The sequence below is a fragment of the Oryza brachyantha genome, chromosome 12 (genome assembly GCF_000231095.2).
Source record: "Oryza brachyantha chromosome 12, ObraRS2, whole genome shotgun sequence".
NCBI lineage: Eukaryota > Viridiplantae > Streptophyta > Magnoliopsida > Poales > Poaceae > Oryza > Oryza brachyantha.
This window is the reverse complement of record NC_023174.2, coordinates 16,551,168-16,571,148: the sequence shown is the minus strand read 5'-3', so window position 1 is coordinate 16,571,148 and position 19,981 is coordinate 16,551,168. Positions and strand designations below refer to the sequence as shown.

Sequence of the window (19,981 nt, the reverse complement as noted above, 5' to 3'; positions counted from 1 at the left end):
TAGCTTTTAAACCAGATAATGCAATTATATATTTTTTTCTTATATGTGCTTTATGGCTTATTAGTTATAGACCTATAGCTCATCTGTGACCTCCGATAAATTATCTAAAAACTACTGTACAATTAACTTCAGAGAAATGGATGTCACAACACCTTCAGTTTAAGGAGAATTAACCAACATACACAATGCACTTGTCATAGTTCGTTTTATTTCACAGTTTGGACCTATAGATGCATACTATACGCATATTTAATTATTTCATTCAACCATGTGCATATTAAACCATCTATTAACATTATCCTTTTATTACTTACTCCATTATTAAGGATTAGTTAAGCTTGTTGGACATATAAATTTAAGATGCATATGAATATGTATATATATGTGTATGTATTACAAATTTACCAATCAATTGTAAGAAAACATAATTGACATCTCGTGTCTGCAAATGTACGATTCATGGATGCATTATTTATTTATTATTATCACCAGTAAGGCAACCCAAAGTCAAGCTGCTGCTGGTTTTGGTTGCACCAGTTCATCATCAGCGCGTCCGTGCTGGTGCTATGACCATGAGCTGTCGATGAGCGATCGCCGCCGCCGCCGCCGCTCGTGCCGGTTGAACGGAATATCCCGTCGAGCTCCGTCTCCGCCATCGAGTAGGGTGTAGCAGTTGCCGTCGTCGACGACAGACCGGCGGCGAAGACGTCGTCGTAGCCGTGGCTCGCGACGCTGGTGGCACTTGTCGTAGTACTGACACTGCTTCCTCCGGCTCCAACTCCGACGTGCACGCCGGCGCTGCTGGTAACGTACAGCTGGCTGGTGGTGGCGGCGTGAGGGAGTTGCGGATAATGATCACCTCCTCCATGCGGCTTGCCGGCGGCGAGGAGCCTCTTCTTGAGCCGGGTGTTCCAGTAGTTCTTGACGTCGTTGTCGGTCCGGCCGGGGAGGTGCGCGGCGATGACGGACCACCTGCTGCCGATGGCGGCGTGGAGGGCGCAGATGAGGCGGTCCTCGTCGGCGGAGAAGCCGCCGTGGCGGATGTCGGGGCGGAGGTAGTTGAGCCAGCGGAGGCGGCAACTCTTGCCACAGCGGCGCAGGCCGACCTTGCGCGGCAGCGCGATCCAGTTGCCGCCGGTGCCGTGCTGCTGGATGTACGACCGGAGACGCGCGTCCTCCTCCGCCGTCCATGGCCCGCGCTTCACCGCCGCCTTGTCGCAGCACGGCGACCTCCCCATCGATCGCGATCGCTACCCTGCTTGTGCTCACTGCTCCTACTGCTGCTCGATGATATGTATATATATATTCAGAATTGAAGAAGAAAGCAAACAGTTTGGAAGATTTTTCCAACTTTCAATTCCAAACGATGATTAGCTACAATTGGATTGATATATTATGGATTGGATTGATATATTATGGATTGGATTGATCGAGGTATAAATAAGCAAGTAGGTAGGCGTGTTCGTAGATTGGACTGCAGTGTCCCTTTCATGCCGCGACAGATATATATATATATATATATATATATATATATATATATATATATATATATATATATATATATATATATATATATATATATATATATATATATATACCCACGTGCTGCTTTTTTTTTAAAAAAAGAAAAAGATAAATAAACAAATAAAAAATCTAGCATCTACACCAAACCAAACATACGTATACAAATTAAACCAAAGGAATCCGAAACAGATTCGGACGAAATGGGAGTGAAATGTTGTCTTTGGATGTGTTCTTTTATTGACGAAGAAGGTTGAAAGATGAAATATTATATTATTTTACGATAGTCAGTATAAACGATTAGATTACTACAAAGTTAAAAATTTACTCCTGTAAGAAATGTGCTCGGAGAAGAAAAGGCAAAATTTAACAAAAATCTACTTAAAAAAACGCAGCCTTGGACCTCACCAAAATGGATGAATTTTTTTTGGACCTTTCGGTCCGAATCCCAGAATCCTACGAAAGAAATGCCATTTATATGGGTGTTGTCGTTCGGTTATTAGCCAACGCCCGTTAATAGTGAATGCATTGCCATAACAACTTGAAGTAAACACTTTGATAAATTTTAAGTAGTTGTAAGAATAAGAACTCTGTATGAGGTAGAGGCAGTACTCTGCTCTGAATAATATAAATGTCATTAGATTGGTCGGCTGTTCTGTTCCTTGTTGAGGGCACTTGTTAGGCTGCTGGGCGGCTTCGAAGTTCAAGCCGATATACTCCACTTCTGCTATAGTATGTTCTTCTCTCCATCGTTGTCTTGATTGACTAAATAAGTCTGTCTGTTTCATGATAATTTTATTTTTTTTCATTTATCTCATATATATCTTATATCTTAATCAATTGTTATATTGGAATTTGATGAAGTGAAAGACAAATGTATTGAAATTTAAAAATAAAAAAAACAAATGCATTGGGACTTTAAAAAGCGAAAGCCATTATAATTTTGTAATTATATATATATATTGATTTATGTGAGATAGATAAATATAAAGTCTTTTAAGAACATGGAGAGCAGAATATATTCATGCAGCTAAATAGTAGGCTATCTAGCTAGCTAGCTAAATAATATGCTTAATTGATACGAGTGGTTACATCAAGATGATGGTTAATTAATTTCTTCCTTGGACTAATCACTAAACAAAGGCCAGTTTCGAGGTGACTCAATCTAATTCTCGGCCATGCATGTGAGGCCCTGCAGTTTCATTCGTAGGAAACTTTTGGAGGATTCAATCAGATAGAGAGAATTTCCAAAGATAGCCTTTTGAAACAAGACTGATTCATATAAATTTCTTTAGAACTCTCATGGAATGTATAATTCCATAGAGATTTTAGAAAAAGTAAACATAAGGTCATACCTCGTTGTTTTAATTAATCCTTCGTCTCATGCAATCCTACGTTACGATTTTCCAGTGTTGTATTCAAACGTTTAAAGTTTCTACAGATTTTCTTCATGATAGAAATTGAAAAGTCATACAACAGTGTTTTTCCTATATAGTATATGTTTTGATCTTCGTCATGTTCCTGTGCTTCAAATTTGCATGATTAGTCGGAAACCAACGTGCATGTGTTAATTAATTACCTATAGCTAATTAACTCTCTCTATAGCAACAAATTATATATGGCCTGGCCAAGCACACATTCATTAATGAATTCCAAAGAAGCTGATAATTTATATGGATTAGATTCATCTCAAATTGTGTTTAGCTTAGATCGACCTGCACCCTCTACAAAGAGTAGCAGTAGTAAATTAGTTAAGTTAGGGGGAAGCTACATCTATGTAGACTTGAGTTAGCTAGCTACTGACCGAATTTTCAAACATTGCATTCATCAGATCATCGATCGATACGTCATCCTAACCTAATCACGCACCACTTCACCCTGACTCTTTCGTACCAGCAATTAATTAAATCATCGGACTATATTATATTAGTCCAGGGAGCCTGTTTCCACACGCATATGGACTATACTTTATATTCATGCATGCACGATCCTTGATTGCGTATTAAAATGTAAGTATTTCTAAAATTATATATGTATGAATATTAAATAAGTAAATATAAATGATTGGAGAAAATTTGTAGTTGGCATAAAAGAAAAATATAGGTGAAGAAGTTAATTAATGGATGATGGTTGTGCTATTGATTGAGATAGGAAATGGATGAAGAAGTAGCTCCATTTTATAATAAAAGTGGAGTGATATAAATAGTTTCAAATTTGAGACGACGAGAGTATTATATTACACTGGCCAAACAATTTAGCCGCCACCATATAATATAGACGAAAAGTTCCGACAGGAAACAGTCATGCATCCATGTTTACGACCAGAAAAGGTTTCTATTTAACTCTCCTTGTGACTCTTGACAGAGATATAACTACACCGTTTATATTATAAGCCAATGAAGCTTTATATCAGTTTCAATCAAATTTATAAAAAACATAGCAGTATCTTATAGTACTAAATTAGTTTTATTCAATCTGCTATTAATTTTTTTTTATAATTTATTTGTTTTGGATTAAAAATATTGTTTAACTATTTTACGTAATAGTTAAAGTTTAATAAGTTTGACTTACGATAAACAATTTATAATATGGAACGGAATGGATAGTATTATCGATAAATATGTATATATATATATATATATATATATATATTGTTAATAATATGGAGTGAGTATTTCTTACTACGTATTCAAACAAATCCATAGTTGAATCAACTTATTTTCATAAGGCAAATTAACAGCAGGCAAATACTCCCTCCGTTTCACAATATAAAACTTTATAGCCTTGGCTAGATTTATATAAATGCTAATAAATATATATATATATATATTATACATTAATTGATTGATAAATTTTAACAATTTTTAACAATCTTGCTATATAAAACGGGGCAGTAGCATATTGATTAATTATGCCAAGGTTACGTATCGGCTGCGGTCATGCCGCCCCAAATTTTGTTCGATCGATTTCCACACCAACCAGGTATGCACTGGTCATTCATTGCAGTACTCTAATTAGCCACGTCACATATATATGGACAAATTATATATGCATACAGTTTACGAGCAGATACGTACCTTTGTTTTTATGGGGTTTCCAATCGTATTTTGAGACGTGGATAGATTACTGCCACCTGCATGCGTGTATGTTAAAACAAGTACTTACGGCAAGTCTCTTGACATAAACTCCAAAATAAATACCACGTAAATTTAAACAGTGACATGGAGGAGTAAATATTTTCCCACATACATTTTTTAAATTTGGTTGGAAAATAAATTATACACGTATGATTTTTAAATTGAAAATCATATGTATATAAGCAGGTATGTAAACTTGACGGTCTAACATTTTCTTGTAAAAATGTACGTGGTATGCGCTATTGGGCCAGAAATAATGTGGGCTGGCAGAAATTCTATATATAGGACAGCCTACCGTCCTAGATGGGATCCATTAACGAGGCCAATATCTTTATTTTTTCTTTTATTTCTGTCTGTATTTAACGTTTCACTATTCGTCTTATTTAAAAAAAATTTAAAAAAGTAATTATCTATATTTTATCATCTAGTAATAATAAAAATATACAAATACAAAAACTACAAAAATTAACTTATTTTTAGGACGGAGAAAATATATGCGCTCCGCCTCCACTCTCTGCCTGCTTCGCCGCCTACGGCTCCACCTTCATCCTTCACTTGCTTCGCAGCCGATGACGGCCTCTCCCGGTGCTGATTCCCTCCGCCCACGTAATCACCGCTCACCTCAAATTACTTTGTGACCTCATTTGATTGATTCATGTTTTTTTTAAAAAAAAATTCTTCACCACTAGCTTCAAGAGTTACATAGCTATCAGTAGAAATTTTTTTATTTTTCTAGCAAGTTTTCTTTTAATTTTTTTTTGAATTTGCGCAATATTTACTCAAATACGTACCGAAGTTGTCCCTTTTATGATACGCATAATTATCATGGTTTTGCAACCCTTAGTGGGGAGGCGCATGAAACTGAGTTGTGTTCTCTGGGCAGTGACGTCGACGGCAGTTGCGCCGGTGAGGAAGAGCTTGCCGACGAGGCTGACCGTGCGGAGGTGTGCGAAATCGAGGCGGCTTATCCTGGCAGGCATGAGATGGTACTGGTACGAATCGTGGTGAAGAAGCGCGGCAACCAGGACGTCTATGTTTAATATGTTGAAAAGTTTCATTAACCCATCGTGTATGGATGACATCCGGTGTTGCAGTTGTTGTGAGATGCGAAGCTAAATTCAGTATATCTTTTAATAAAAACAAGTAAAAGGTTAAATTACTCGTGCATTTCGTACAAGTAGTGGACATGAGGCTCGCATCAAAAATAGGTTCGCGCCAGCAACCAAAATCCATGCATGCATGCGTGCGCGCCAAAATTAGCATCGCCTCTCTTCAAATTAAAGCTTCTCATAGCAAACGCCGGAGGAGGCTGGAGCAAAATAACCCCTAAAAGAAAACAGAGGTGGACAAGATGCGCCGCTACGCCACGGTGATCGCTGCCGTCCTGCTCCTCCTCTCCGGTGCCGGCGATCTCGCCGCGGCTTACGACGACGAGCCTCTCAGAGGAGCAACTGTAGCGCCGAAGCCTTTCCGGAGGCCGGCGGTAGAACCAGCTGGGGTCGCGTCGTCGAATCCGTCGCTCGCCGGCGCCCAGACCGCTTCGGAAGAGCCACTGCCAGTGCCAGTCTCGAAGCAGGAAGAAGCCGCCTCCGCCCTAGTCACCGGTTTTACCGGCGCCACGGCGAAGTCGTTGCCGCAGGTCGCTTTCATAGATCCAGAGCCGCAGAAGGATGGCGCCCGGCAATTTGATCAAGCGGTGCCATGGATACCGGACGAAACAGCTCCTTCCAACCGCAAGGTGAAGCCAGTCACGTCGCCATTGCCGTCGAACAAGGGTGGATCAGTACCACCCAAGGTGAAGGCGGTCGAGGTAGATTACTACTCCTCCCGGCCGCAGATGCCGCAGGAGCCGCCGACCGTCGCGGCCGTCGAATCACGTCGCTCTCGCTCCGCCGCCAAGCCGGTGCCCACGCCGCCTGTCTCGGCCGGCACCCACCAGACGCCGGCTCCTGTGACACCTGCAGTCTCGTCGTCGCAGCAGCCTCCCAAGCAGTATATCCCGGCGACGGCGACGCCAGTCGCAGTGTCGTCGCAGCCGCAGACACCCAAGGAGGATACCCCGGCGCCGGCGACGGCGACGCCAGCCGCAGTGTCGTCGCAGCCGCAGACACCCAAGGAGGATACCCCGGCGCCGGCGACGGAGACGCCAGCCGCAGTGTCGTCGCAGCCGCAGACACCCAAGGAGGATACCCCGGCGCCGGCGACGGCGACGCCAGCCGCAGTGTCGTCGCAGCCGCAGACACCCAAGGAGGATACCCCGGGGCCGGTGACGGCGACGCCAGCCGCAGTGTCGTCGCAGCAGCCTTCCGACCAGTATGCCCCGGCGACGGCGACGCCAGCCGCAGTGTCGACGTCTCCTTCGAAGCCGGCGACGCCGGCTGCACAAGTGTCGACGTCTCCATCGAAGCCGTATCCCCCGGTGACGAGCAGTCCGAGCAGCAAGGCGAAACCATCGGCGGAGGAGGCGAAGGATGGGCTGAACGAGAAGTCCATCAACGACATCGTGAAGGAGCACAACGTGTTCCGCTACAGGGAGAAGGTGCCTCCGATCGAGTAAGCTCCCTATAGCTAGCTAGCATCGCATGGATCAATGGCGGGCTCATCGGCGGCGAGCGAGCGAGCTAGCTAGGTGAGGCATGAATGAATGGCATATATAATGGCAGGTGGAACGCGACGCTGGCGACGTACGCGCAGAAGTACGCGGAGAAGCGGCGAGGGGACTGCAAGCTGGAGCACTCGACGGGGCCGTACGGGGAGAACATGATGTTCGGGACGGGGAAGGAGTGGACGTGGAAGAAGACGGTGGACGACTGGAGCAACGAGAAGAAGAGCTACGACTACAACTCCAACAGCTGCCAGGCCGGCAAGCAGTGCGCCCACTACACCGCCGTCGTCTGGAGGAACACCACCGGCGTCGGCTGCGGCCGCGTCGTCTGCTCCTCCGGCGACACCATCATGGTCTGCAGCTACTGGCCGCCCGGCAACTACGAGAACGTCAAGCCCTTCTAGGGCGAAATTACCCTATATATATATATATATATATATCTATCATCGTCAATTATTATTAATCAATCACGTACTGTCATTCCATCAAACCATGCTATATATATATATATATATATATATATATATATATATATATATATATATATATATATATATATATATATATATATATATATATATATATATATATATATATATATATATATATATATATATATGCAACGACTCAAATTAATTTGTTAATTTACTATGACTGTTTTACCTTATTTTGTTTGTCATACAATATACAATTGGAAGTAAGTCCTTGCTGTAAAATTATACAAACAAATTATCAACCTGTTTCTTAATTATGTTTTAATTATGTGATATCCCTTTTAAAGAACCAGCTTCTATTCATCAGCTAACTGAAAATGTTAAAACATCATACATTCATCGCACCCTCCGGGAATGGATTCTAATTCCTGGAGAGAATGTCCCCTCTTTTTCATTTAACCCAAATAGTTAAGAAAAATTAAAATAAACTGATTAAATAGATTAATATGTGATACAACACTTACATACATGCATGCACGACCAAATTTGATCTATGTAACTTATAACAAAAAAAATTAAACTCTACTTATTCTACGTATATTCATAGTCATATTTTTTCTAACTTATAGAAGTCAAATTTCATTTTACATATTTGTGTAATGATATATCACACATTAATCTATCTTATTTTTTTATAGCTATCTAAATAATATGTAAGAGAATATAAAGATATCCTTACATAAAAGAGTTCCTCTACATCCTTTCTCCTAACCCTCCCCAGGCATAACTCATCGCCACCATCATGCTCGCATGTTTCACCAGCCCTTAACTTATATAACATCGCCCTCTACCCCACCGGTCACCGTTGTCATATTTGCCCGACAAGGCTTAGGGATGCTCCTTTCCCACCACCTACCCAGGGTCGACTCTACGCATAAGAGGTAGGGCGACGGTCTAGGGCCCACGCCAGATTGGACCCACTACCCTTTAGAGCTTGTTGTTTTTTTTCAAATCGTTCTATAGATATTTAGGTTACATGTTAAAAAGTATGATATCTAACCAAATAACTAAAGTACAAAAAGCATAAGCATGATATCTAACCAAGCACTAGAATACTTTCCCCGACTTCTGAGATATATGCTATTACGTGGACTGCATGTATGATGTTGTGGAGCCACGCACTCACATACGACGTATGGGAGATTTAGATTGCTTGGCTTTACTTAAAAAACCAAATGATATATCTATAAATAAATAATAATTTGTAAATAAAAAATTTTATATACGTATTTTTTAGCTAGCGATCTAGAGGCCAAGAATAAAAAATATATTATGAAAATAGTCTCAAAACCAAATTAAATTTAAGAAATTTTAGTAAATACTCCTAAAAGCGAAGAAATATGGGATAAAGAAAGGGAAAACCTGCAGGCGCGTAGTGCGTACGTGGAGAGCTGTGCAGGGCAAAGGCTAGGCATAAGTACGTGCAGGGGCGCAGCTGGACGGACCCGTTTCATGTTTTTCATTTGTTCGTCCTTTCTATAGTAGCCACAAGAGCCAGTGGGCCGGCCGGCCTCTTCTTCTCCCTCCTCGTCTAGATTGATCGATGCATTGGAAGTGGAAGCGGATGGCCATGGGCAGAAGCGCCGCCCTGATGATCATCATCGCCTTCCTCCTGCAGCTGCTTCTTCCAGTGCAAGTGCTCGCCACCACCACCGGCGCCATTACTCATCAGGTAATTCTCGCTCGCACATCCATCGATCTATATATCGATCGATCTACTCGTGTAGATTTTTGGTAGCTCGATCAAAATCTCTAATCTAATTTGCAGCAGGCGACGAAGATGAATGGTGGTGTGCAGCGAGAGGAGGAGGAGGTGGGGTCGAGGCCGCCGAGCTGCGAGGGGAGGTGCAGGTCGTCGTGCGGCCACTGCCAGGCGGTGCAGGTGCCCGTCAACACCACCACCACGACGACGACCCAGCAGGAGGAGGAGGAGGCTGCAGCAGCAGCTTACGCCGACCACTCCAACTACAAGCCGCTCAGCTGGAGATGCAAGTGCCGCCTCAACTCTTAGATCACATACCATCCCTGGCCTGGTACGGTTGGTCTGCTTACGGATTAATTAATGATCATCATGGCAGTATATATATATAATTAATGATCTTCTCGAATGTCCTGTTGATCGAGCTAGCTAGCTAGTAGTACAACGTAAGTAGCATCGTGGTACACTCGTGTACGTATCGGATAATCTGCTGGAGAGATCGAAGAAGGGATAAATTCAACCGAGTACTGTGTTGTGCTACATCTTTAATTAGTAATAAAAAATGTGTGTTTGTTTGTACATGCTGGATTAATCCCGTTGTTAAGTTGTGATGAGCGATCGATGTAGGAGACTAGGACTAGGAGTATGTAGTTGTATATATGTTCTTATTGTGAATATGAACAAGTGGAATAGGAACAAAAAAAAAAAGGCCACAGGCATTCAGAGGCACCAGTGATTAGTGAGATACATATACTGTTCGGGTAGGCATGCAGGAATGGTCATGTCCTACATATCTAATGAAAGCTAGCTCTAGCTCTGGCTTATTCCTTTAATTTTTAACTCCCCAGTCTCCACTGCGGGCAGATTCAAAGCAGCAAGCAGCTATCAGCTGCAAGGCTGGAATTTTATTGTTTTTAAAATCTTTTATTTTTTAATTTTAAAGCTAAACTATCTCAAGACTTATGTTCAAATCTATTTTTTTTCGTCATGGTAGTCAGACTGACGTGGCAGAATAATATACTGCCATGCTAACTGCTCATCATATCATATGACAGTGTTGTTATGCGATGGGATTTTAACCTCTGCATTTGAACAGTGGAAATCCAACGGAGGTAGTTGTACTCCGTGCTGCCGCTAAAGGCTGCAGTGAGTGACTGAAAATGAAAGTTAGGCGTATCATAAAACGATATTGTAAATAGGGTAAATAGAGTGCAGATCGATTGGTGTACTTGTGTTAGTTGCTACAATGTCCTTGTTTGTGCCTGAAAAGAGCTAGGGCTAGCTAATTAAGAGCATCTTCAACAGCTCATTTATCTCATCCTTTATTCTAAAAATAGAGGATAAGAATTATAAATTGAGCTCCAACAGAACGACCATCCTATCATCTATTTTTGATATCTATATTAGGAGAGATAAACTTCATATTTAGATGATCTCTCTCCATCCTTCAAAAAAATACAGAGGATATCATATATGGATGATCTGATGGAGTACAAAGAGATATGTAGGATGAAACTATTTTAGATGATCATTCAAATGAAGATATGGATGATAAAATTTAAATAGGTTATTGGGATTGCTCTCGGTAGTAATCTGGAAGAGGGGCCCTAGTAAAAGCTCTTTCACTGATCGATGAAAACCATTTGATCGATCGGTGCATGTATAATAGTTTTGTGTCTAGCAGCTGGCAGCAGGTGTTGTCTACTCTGTCAGCCTGTGAAACCAAAACAAACAAAACAACAAAACGCAGTGCTGATAGATCAGGACTGACTACTGTTACTCTCTCAGATCAGATCAGATCGATGTGTCTTATCCATGATGCATATACATACCATTTTTTAAGATTGACACATATATGTCATATGTGTTTGGTCCATCGATCTCTCCATGTTTGCATGCATGGTTCGACGTGCTTAAACTCATCAACCTAGTTATATGCCTGGTATCGTGTATTAATAGCGTCATGTACTGTGTACCACGAACATACGTACCATCTTTTCACTTATATTTATAAGTTAAAATTTAGATTGTTAACCTTAAATTTAAAATTGATTTTATAAATTTTTCACCAAAGTTTATTTGTCAACCTTGCTTTTAGATCGATAAAAATATGTATATAAAGTTTTTATCTATAAACTATTTTTCGTTTACAAATATGGCGTGACAATCACCCCTATATATATGACAAGAGCTGCAGCCAGGAGTTACGTACATGTGTTCAAATATGGATTCACTTGCGACTTCATCTTACCAGCTACATTAGGTACGTACGTTGCAATGGAATTTAAGATTGGCAATGTGTCGATCGATTGGTATCTAATCACAAGATTTGCATATGAGGGAAAGAGAGAGCGAGAGTAACATGATTTTTGCATGTTTAGCCCGTTTGATATAACCATATATCTCGTTGGATTGTAACTTTATATATTAATCTTATGAGTATAAAGTATTTGATAGAAAATCTGATATAACTTACGACCATGTTAGCAAACAACTGATAAAAGGTAACCGATGCAAGTGTACTAGGATGGGGGAGAGGCAGCCAAACAAGTTTGGCGGAGGTTCAAATGGTGGGCACTAGTGTGGAGGAGCAACATCGGCCTCCTACCCACCCTCTTCCATGGTGCCACTAAAGCGTGACATTTACTTCTATTGTTGCCACCTCCCATGCTCATGCTCTTTAGGACATGGAGCGAGTCAGGTCAAGGTATAGTGGCTATGGGAGGGAACCATCCTCCTCTATGCTGATTTAGTGGAGAGATTTATTGCGGGACAAACTATTCTTTGCAGTATATAGCCATGTGCCACCCTCGGCCTCCCCTTGATCTCCTTCTTACCCAATGTTGCAGGAGGCGAGGACGCCAAGAAGGAGCTATGGAGACGAGGATAGTTGACTGATGGATGTGTGGTTGAGACCTCCGATTACTCCAACCTATGTTGTTGCTAACCTGTTGGTGCAATTATCTTTGTTAGGTTGGCTGCAATGGCTCATCATGTCAGATATGATTGATCCTTATTGTGCTAGATCAAGACCATTGTCCAAAGGTTGAGCTCCTAGTTGTCCTAGAGAAGAGGAGGGCATGGGAAGGGAGGGAGGGAGGAGACATGAGTTGCAGCCTAGGAGAGGGGCAAAAGAGAAGGAAGAAGATTAAAGAGGCAATTACAATTTGCCATGGTTTGAATCGTTATTGCAAAATTGCTCATAGAAAATTGTAAAATTGCCATCCGAACTATTATTTGAGTTACATCCTTGCATAAGAAAAAACTTGTAATAGCCCAAAGATAAAACGATCACTTATATACAGCGGCGGAACCAAAAATTTGTTAAGCCTAAAGCTTAACAATAAAATATAAATCTTTTAAATAAATTTTAACTAAAAAAATATTAATTTTCCAATGTGATTTTTGGGTCAGGCGTGGGGCTCTAGCCCAAGCTGGCTGCCCCACGCCTGGTACCGCCCCTGCTTATATATAGAATTGCTTATATATGGAATCTCATTGTGTCATCATCATCATCATTTTATTATTATTATTATTATTATCATTATTATTATTATTGCTGAGTGTATAATGAAGTGGTTTAATTTACGGTGGTTTTGATAGGTAAGCGACGAGACGAGAATGAAAGTGGAGCAAGGTGGATTCATTTGCTGCAGATGCGTCCGGCTGGGTCGAGAAGCCCATGTTAAGCCCAACACCATCAGAAGGCGGAGCGTTGACTTACATTGACTAACCTGTTCATCTTCACGAGCCGCCCGCGCCGCGCCGCCGGCTGCGACTGCGATTCGATTTCCCCAAGGTGCGTCGACGCATTGCCTTGCCGCAGAGGAGGAGCGGCGAGATGGCCGGCGGGAGGATGCCGTTGCTGGGATGGTGGCTGATGCTGGTCGGCTCCCTCCGCCTCGCCTCCGTCTGGTTCGGCTTCTTCAACATCTGGGCGCTCCGCGTCGCCGTCTTCTCCCAGACAAACAGTACGCCCTCCCCTCCCCTCCCCACCGGCCGCCGTATGCTTTCCTTTTTAGCCTTGAGTAGTCCAAGCAGGTCCATGGATGGATGGATCATGGATCCTGCTGCACCAGATCGAGTCAACCGGCTGGTGCTCCTCTTCTGCCGGTGGATCTGGTTTCGATTCCTACTAGTAGCTTCCACTGTCCTTGTGATGCAACCTCAGGTTGATTGCAAAGTTGTACGCCTGTTCTCAAGCTTGAACATTTCTGTGTGCCTGACTGCGAGCAACAGGATGGCTTGCTGGCACTCTGTGTTGCAATGTGGAGTAGTTGAATGTGATGGATGGATAATCTATGCGCAAAATTTGTCATTTTTTACACGTATCTCTGAAAGTATTATAATTTATTCATCTTTTGTTTGGTGAGCTTGAGATCATACTCTTCAGCTAACAATTGCTAGGCCCCTTTTGATTTAGATTGTTGAGCTGTTTTCTAATAAAATAGTAATGCTTTCTTTACATGCAGTGACTGAAGTACATGGTCGCACTTTTGGGGTCTGGACGCTTTTGACCTGTACTCTGTGTTTTCTGTGTGCATTCAACCTGGAAAACAGACCTCTCTATCTGGCCACTTTCCTGTCATTCGTCTATGCTCTCGGTCATTTCCTCACCGAATACCTGATATACAATACCATGGCGGTGGCAAATCTGAGCACTGTTGGCTTCTTCGCAGGTAATGAATTTATCTATCTGTGTCATTTGCTCTGTTCAGCCTTCTCCTTAGTTCTCTGTAGCTGTAATGTCACCTCATGATATTGGCTCAGACAGTCAATATGAACAGTTAAAACACCATGCTTGAACTTACCTGAAATAGGTTGACGCCTTTGGTACATAAATGATGGAACTTCTGCTGAGTATAGCTGCGGAAAATCATGCTGCTAAGTAAAGATATAACAGCATAAAATGATGTTTTCCTGCATGCTTGCTCATAAAAACTGCTCATTGATCACCCTTTGACAGTTATTATGCCATCTCATCAGTTATATTTTGTAAAAAGGTATTTAATGGCATACTTGAATCTCATTGGACTACATATGGAGGTTGAAAAATTCATGCACCAAGTATTTCACTTATGCCTTTTTTTTTAACTTATTTCACCTATGCCTTAAGCTGTGTTACAAGTAATATAATTGTACTTTATGTTACGTCAGGTAGAAATTCATTGCAAAAACTCATAGCTTAATGCATTCCTGGAGTATTAGATTTAAGCTTTCTTGAATGATTATAGTTCTGTTTCTATTTAGGGACATCGATTGTATGGATGCTGCTTCAATGGAATTCTCATGGGAAATCGCGTGGTTCTCAAGCTGTGAAGCAGTCGTGAGTGGCATTTGCTTTGCAAGTGATGTACACCGGTTAGGAGAGTTTGTGATGCTTGAAGAAACTTAGCAGATGGCCTTTCTCATAACTCAGTGCCTCATTTCTATGTGCTTTGCCCTCCTATTTTTGTTCAAAAACAATAGCCATAAATGAATAAATAGGACATCATCATATTCTTCAAATTGTAACCTTGTAAACGGTGATTGAATGATGGAATTACATAGGGGTAGAAGTCCAATAAATTCTTCTACACACGAATTTCTTCTCTGTGTGTAGGATGTCCGATCCCGTGATGGTGTAAAACTTTTAGCAAATTGCAGCCACCAGCTTTCGTAGCTCAGTTGGTTAGAGCACCCGTTTAGTAAGCGGGAGGTCTTGAGTTCGACTCTCAACGAAAGCATCGATTTTTTTTAATCAGATCGGCTGGCTGACTGGCATATCTTCTTCCTCGTTGATCTGCTGACTGAGCTCAAGCTCCCCATGGCCATGGATGATTGCCCTTGCCGCCTCCCCAGCGACGCCCTTTTCCTCGGCTTCGATTGCTCCACGCAGTAATAATTACTGCGATCTTGTCTAGTGTTACGCATGCTGATGCTTCGGCTCCGGCTTAATTCTTGATTTGTGTGACTTGAGCCAGGTCGCTGAAAGCCACGGTGCTGGACGCCGGCCTCACGCTCCTCGCCTATGACTCCGTCCACTTCGACTCCGACCTGCCGCACTACGGCACCCACGGCGGCGTCCTCCGGGACCCGGCCGACCCCGCCCGCGTCGTGGCGCCGCCGCTCATGTGGGCCGAGGCCCTGGACCTGCTCCTCGCCAGGCTGCGCCCCAGGGTCGACTACGCCCGCGTCGCCGCCGTCTCCGGCAGCGCGCAGCAGCACGGCAGCGTCTACTGGAGCCACGGGGCTGGCCCGCTGCTCGCCTCCCTCGACCCGGCCAGGACCCTGCCGGCGCAGCTCGCCGCCGCGCTGGCCACGCCGGAGTCGCCGGTGTGGATGGACAGCAGCACGGCGCCGCAGTGCCGGGAGGTCGAGGCGGCGCTGGGCGGCGCGCTGGAGGTGGCCAGGCTCACCGGCTGCCGGGCGCACGAGCGGTGCACCGGCCCGCAGATCAGGAAGATGTACCAGACGAGGCGCCGCGTGTACGACGCCACCGAGAGGATCTCGCTCGTGAGCTCGTTCATGGCGTCGCTGCTCGTCGGCGGCTACGCCTGCATCGACCAGACTGACGGCGCGGGGATGAACCTAATGGACATCGCCACGCGCGAACTGCGCAGCGACGCCCTTGAGGTTTGCTTGCAATGCAAAAAAAAAACGCATTTTTTTAGACTGAAAATGCAATCTTTCTGCAACTGCTTCTGATGCATTTCAGTGTTCAAGTTTGTAGGCTACTGCTCCAAATTTACAAGACAAGATTGGGAACCTAGCACCTGCGTATGCTGTAGCAGGAACCCTATCTCCTTATTTCGTTCAGAGGTGTCTCTTACAGTCTGATGACTCTGCTTGCTAAGATGGTGTTTGGAAATTGGAGTTATATTTCAGTGAAAAAAAATCAATATAAGATTGAATTATATGTGCAAACTAGCTTCATATTCATTGTTCACATTAGGGTCTGACTCGTCAAATTACTGATATGTCTTCACATGCTATTTTCATCAGATTTCAGTTTAGAAGCAACTGTCTAGTTATTCAGTGGTCAGGGGACAACCCCAACAGCCTTGCAGGTACACGACTTCTCCCGATTTTCCTCCGTTACTATCTTAGAACATATGAAATGTCTGTTCAGTCGTATCAAAAGGTTATCTGCATACTCAAGGGATATTTTCGGATCCTGCATTTGTGATTACGCAGGCTTAACTTTGAGCGATCCTGGTGATCTAGCAATCAGTCTTGGGACAAGTGATACAGTAACTATCTATCATATTGTTTTACAAAATCTTTTACATCTTTTTCGATGTCTGGGCACAGATATATTAGAACCTAGTTCTTATCTATCAAAGCAATAATGGCTAATTGAGCGCTGTATTCTACTTTAATACAGCGAATACATGAAGCACAATTTTTTCTAATAATAACTCGGTGTACAAAGCTGTTCTATACATGTATGAACCATTGGTGTTTATGCCGATGCCTTTATGGTCCTTCAGGTTTTTGGGATAACTGATTCACCTGAACCATCCCTGGATGGGAACATCCTCCCTAATCCAGTGGACCCCAAGACCTATATGGTTATGCTTTGCTACAAAAATGGCTCTCTAACACGGGAAGGTACCCTTTGAATTCTTCTCATCTCACCATTTACTATTACTAATCCTTATATTTTTCTCCAGATGTTCGAAATCATTATGCTGAGAGGTCATGGGATGTGTTCAACAAGCATTTAGAGAAAACAGCTCCCTTAAATGGTACACCAATATAATTATGCTTTTCATTTTTATTTACTGAAAATATGCCAGTCCATGTATTTCCGGAATAAAATGCTTTTCTCAGAAGGGGAAACTGGCTAGTTGCCTGGCATAACCAGCATAAGGATATTAAACTAGTAAACTTTATAAAGCTTGCAAATCTTTTTTTTTAACTGTAGATCCCGTCGATATTTAGCCAGTTACTATCACACAGTTGCCTTTCCTCCCATTTCATGATAGGTGCTTGCGTTGACCACATAAAGGTAGTTTTCCTGAGGATTCCTGAGTCCTCTTTTTCTTTTATTTTCTGTACCAGGAGGAAAATTGGGATATTACTTCAAGGAACCTGAGATTCTGCCACCACTTCCAGGTTATTTCTGACCTTACAATTTCCTTTCCCTTCAACACGTAGTCTTTATGTCATTGCTCATGGATGATATGCTCATATATCTGCAGTTGGGTTTCACCGTTACATTGTCAATTCCTTAGCCAGTGGATCTTTAGATGAGATGGTGGAACATGAGATAAACCAGTTTGATCCTCCTTCAGAAGTACGGGTACTTCCACAACTTGTCGTTAAACAATTTAATAAACTTTCATTCAGACTGTTTATAAGAGTAATGATATAGGTCCGTGCAATAATAGAAGGGCAGTTCCTGTCCATGAGGGGCCATGCTGAAAGGTGTGGCCTTCCAGTGCCTCCAAAGCGGATCATAGCGACTGGTGGTGCTTCGTCAAACCAGATCATTCTCAAGACGATGGCATCCATTTTTGGCTGCGCGGTTTACACCGTCGAAAGACCAGGTATATATAAGATATGTGCATCACATATGTATCAATCTTCTATTTTGATGCTTTCCCTCTGGTTATGTGCATTATTATGTTTTTTATATAGCAATGCTCAATTCATACAGACTCTGCCTCACTGGGTGCTGCTCTTAGAGCAGCCCATGGGTGGACATGCAACCAGCAAGGCAAGTTTGTGCCTGTTTCATATCTGCACTCAGGAAGATTGAATAGAACATCACTTAAGCTGGCTGCTCCATTTGGTGACTCAGAGGAGGACATTGACCTTCTGAACAACTACACATTGTTGATGAAGAAAAGGCTGGAGATTGAGCAGAAGCTTGTCGAGAGGTTTGGTCGACATTCATGAAGTAGTTACTGGAAATATTTGTGTATTAGTGCAAGCCTAGAATTTAAATCCAGCACTCCTAAAGTCTCAATATTGGACTGTTCTCTATCAGTGCAATTGGGTATTTTGCCTATTATTGTTGCCTTAAGAAAACAAAATTCAATGGACTATTGCAAACGGAGATTGAAAGGAAAGGATAGTTGGATGATTTAGATATCAAGTTGCCACTTTGCCATAGAAAAATTATGTGTTAGGCCAGGAAGCACATTTTGTTAAGTATTTTTTTATATAAAGTGCAATGGATCGGCAAGTTCAGGCCAAATTTTGAATAAGGTGTAGGCTTCTCTTACTCCTTTTGGAAATGTTGTCCTTGTGCTTCTCTGTCCCAGTTGAGAATCATACTTAGCACAGTTATAGTGCAATCCCTTTGTTGTTGAATATGCAGTCTGACTCTGTGTTGAAAGCTTGAAATCCTATTGAGTATGTTTGTTGACCTTTTCTTGTCTTACCTCACCAAGTCAAATGGCGTGCATGTTCTGCTGATGAATGGCGTCCTACTCAACATGGTGAGGCTACACCAAGGATGACCACCAAATTTGCAAAATCTACTAGTGAGCTACTGCTATGTAACACTGAATGCACTTAGTGAATTAGTGGGTTCTTATTGCCTCCACAGTTCAGCATTTGTTATGCATGGGCACTATGTACGGTTAATGATATAAAGGCTTTAGCAAACCTAGCTAGATACCTACAGCACTTGCTAGTAACCACTTCATTCTTTGTTATGATATTTATCTCTTTTGGCAAAATGTATGATGCATCCTTAGGGCAGAGCACATTTTATCTTAAGAGATTTTCTTCGGTCCAACAAAAAATATTTTGAGATACAGTTATCTCATAATACTAAATTGTTACCTGTCATTGGATCTATCTAGCTGAGCAGTATGGACATCGTTAGATCCAATAATCATAAACAATTTGATACCATGAGATATCGGTACCTCGAGATACTTTTTGTTGGACTAGAACAAATCTCCTATATGAAGCATTAGAAAAATTCCCTGATTTTTTTTCAGAAAAAGGTACGAAATTTGAGTTTCTCTAAAATATTATAATTGCCATATATTGAGTGACTAGTGCACATTCTACACAGAAAAGAGACATCTGGTTGTGAGATTCCATAAGCTGGGTATTAACTCATGTAAACTGTATGAAAACGAAGCAATGAAAGTGACAACAATTGTTTTGAGACATCCTGTAATTGGCAGATGGAAGAAAAGATTAAAAAAATGTGGTATATCCTTTTTTTGCTTTACTCTTTAGTGCTTTAAGCCTTTTCACTTGAAATGGCACTCTACCATAAAAGTGCTTCTTGGTAACCAAAAGCATAACTGAGGATTTTGTTTTGTTTTGCATGAAAGAATTTCATTTGTTTGTGTCATATTAAAAAAAACTCTCTCACTCTCTCTCAAAGACACCGTGTTGTTTTAGATATAACTTTATCTAATCGTATTGCAAAGAGGTAACAATTATTCATAATGTTTATTGAGATTTCACAAAGTAATTTGATACATGATACTATAGTATAGACCAGAATTTGACACGTGGATTACAAGAACAGTGACTAGGATGCCACAGTGGCACTAATGATGAACCTATT

The 19,981-nt window shown here is 42.1% G+C and overlaps 5 protein-coding genes and 1 non-coding gene across 9 annotated transcripts; 5 read left to right on the top strand and 1 right to left on the bottom strand.

The window, feature by feature from the left end:
• Positions 1 to 399: 399 nt before the first annotated feature.
• Positions 400 to 1,339, bottom strand: LOC121055992 (transcription factor MYB30-like). The gene has a single exon (XM_040529546.1). The coding sequence runs from the start codon at positions 1,236 to 1,238 to the stop codon at positions 486 to 488; it is 753 nt and encodes a 250-aa protein (XP_040385480.1). The 5' UTR covers positions 1,239 to 1,339; the 3' UTR covers positions 400 to 485.
• Positions 1,340 to 5,971: 4,632 nt separating this feature from the next.
• LOC102703360 (protein PRY1-like) lies at positions 5,972 to 7,748 on the top strand. The gene is made up of 2 exons (XM_040529545.1): positions 5,972 to 7,211; positions 7,322 to 7,748. The coding sequence occupies exons 1-2, from the start codon at positions 6,010 to 6,012 to the stop codon at positions 7,665 to 7,667; spliced, it is 1,548 nt and encodes a 515-aa protein (XP_040385479.1). The 5' UTR covers positions 5,972 to 6,009; the 3' UTR covers positions 7,668 to 7,748.
• A 1,545-nt stretch (positions 7,749 to 9,293) lies between these two features.
• On the top strand, positions 9,294 to 9,988 carry LOC107305452. Its single transcript, XM_015843129.2, has 2 exons — positions 9,294 to 9,429; positions 9,529 to 9,988. The coding sequence occupies exons 1-2, from the start codon at positions 9,301 to 9,303 to the stop codon at positions 9,766 to 9,768; spliced, it is 369 nt and encodes a 122-aa protein (XP_015698615.2). The 5' UTR covers positions 9,294 to 9,300; the 3' UTR covers positions 9,769 to 9,988.
• A 3,170-nt stretch (positions 9,989 to 13,158) lies between these two features.
• Positions 13,159 to 15,101, top strand: LOC102710257 (ergosterol biosynthetic protein 28). The gene is made up of 3 exons (XM_006664169.3): positions 13,159 to 13,427; positions 13,929 to 14,135; positions 14,707 to 15,101. The coding sequence occupies exons 1-3, from the start codon at positions 13,298 to 13,300 to the stop codon at positions 14,784 to 14,786; spliced, it is 417 nt and encodes a 138-aa protein (XP_006664232.1). The 5' UTR covers positions 13,159 to 13,297; the 3' UTR covers positions 14,787 to 15,101.
• Positions 15,102 to 15,108: 7 nt separating this feature from the next.
• On the top strand, positions 15,109 to 15,182 carry TRNAT-AGU. Its single transcript has one exon. It is a non-coding gene; the product is annotated as a tRNA-Thr (tRNA).
• A 9-nt stretch (positions 15,183 to 15,191) lies between these two features.
• LOC102703087 (xylulose kinase 2) lies at positions 15,192 to 19,083 on the top strand. 4 transcript variants are annotated; one of them, XM_040529829.1, is made up of 12 exons: positions 15,192 to 15,333; positions 15,420 to 16,071; positions 16,169 to 16,257; positions 16,441 to 16,505; positions 16,633 to 16,688; positions 16,929 to 17,049; positions 17,112 to 17,186; positions 17,503 to 17,556; positions 17,643 to 17,743; positions 17,816 to 17,990; positions 18,101 to 18,160; positions 18,245 to 19,083. In XM_040529829.1, the coding sequence occupies exons 1-12, from the start codon at positions 15,263 to 15,265 to the stop codon at positions 18,340 to 18,342; spliced, it is 1,617 nt and encodes a 538-aa protein (XP_040385763.1). In that variant the 5' UTR covers positions 15,192 to 15,262; the 3' UTR covers positions 18,343 to 19,083. The 4 variants fall into 4 exon arrangements, with proteins under 4 accessions (XP_040385763.1, XP_040385761.1, XP_040385760.1 ...); XM_040529827.1 differs by having other exon boundaries at positions 17,643 to 17,737; positions 18,101 to 19,083; XM_040529826.1 differs by having other exon boundaries at positions 18,101 to 19,083.
• The last annotated feature ends 898 nt before the right edge of the window (positions 19,084 to 19,981 follow it).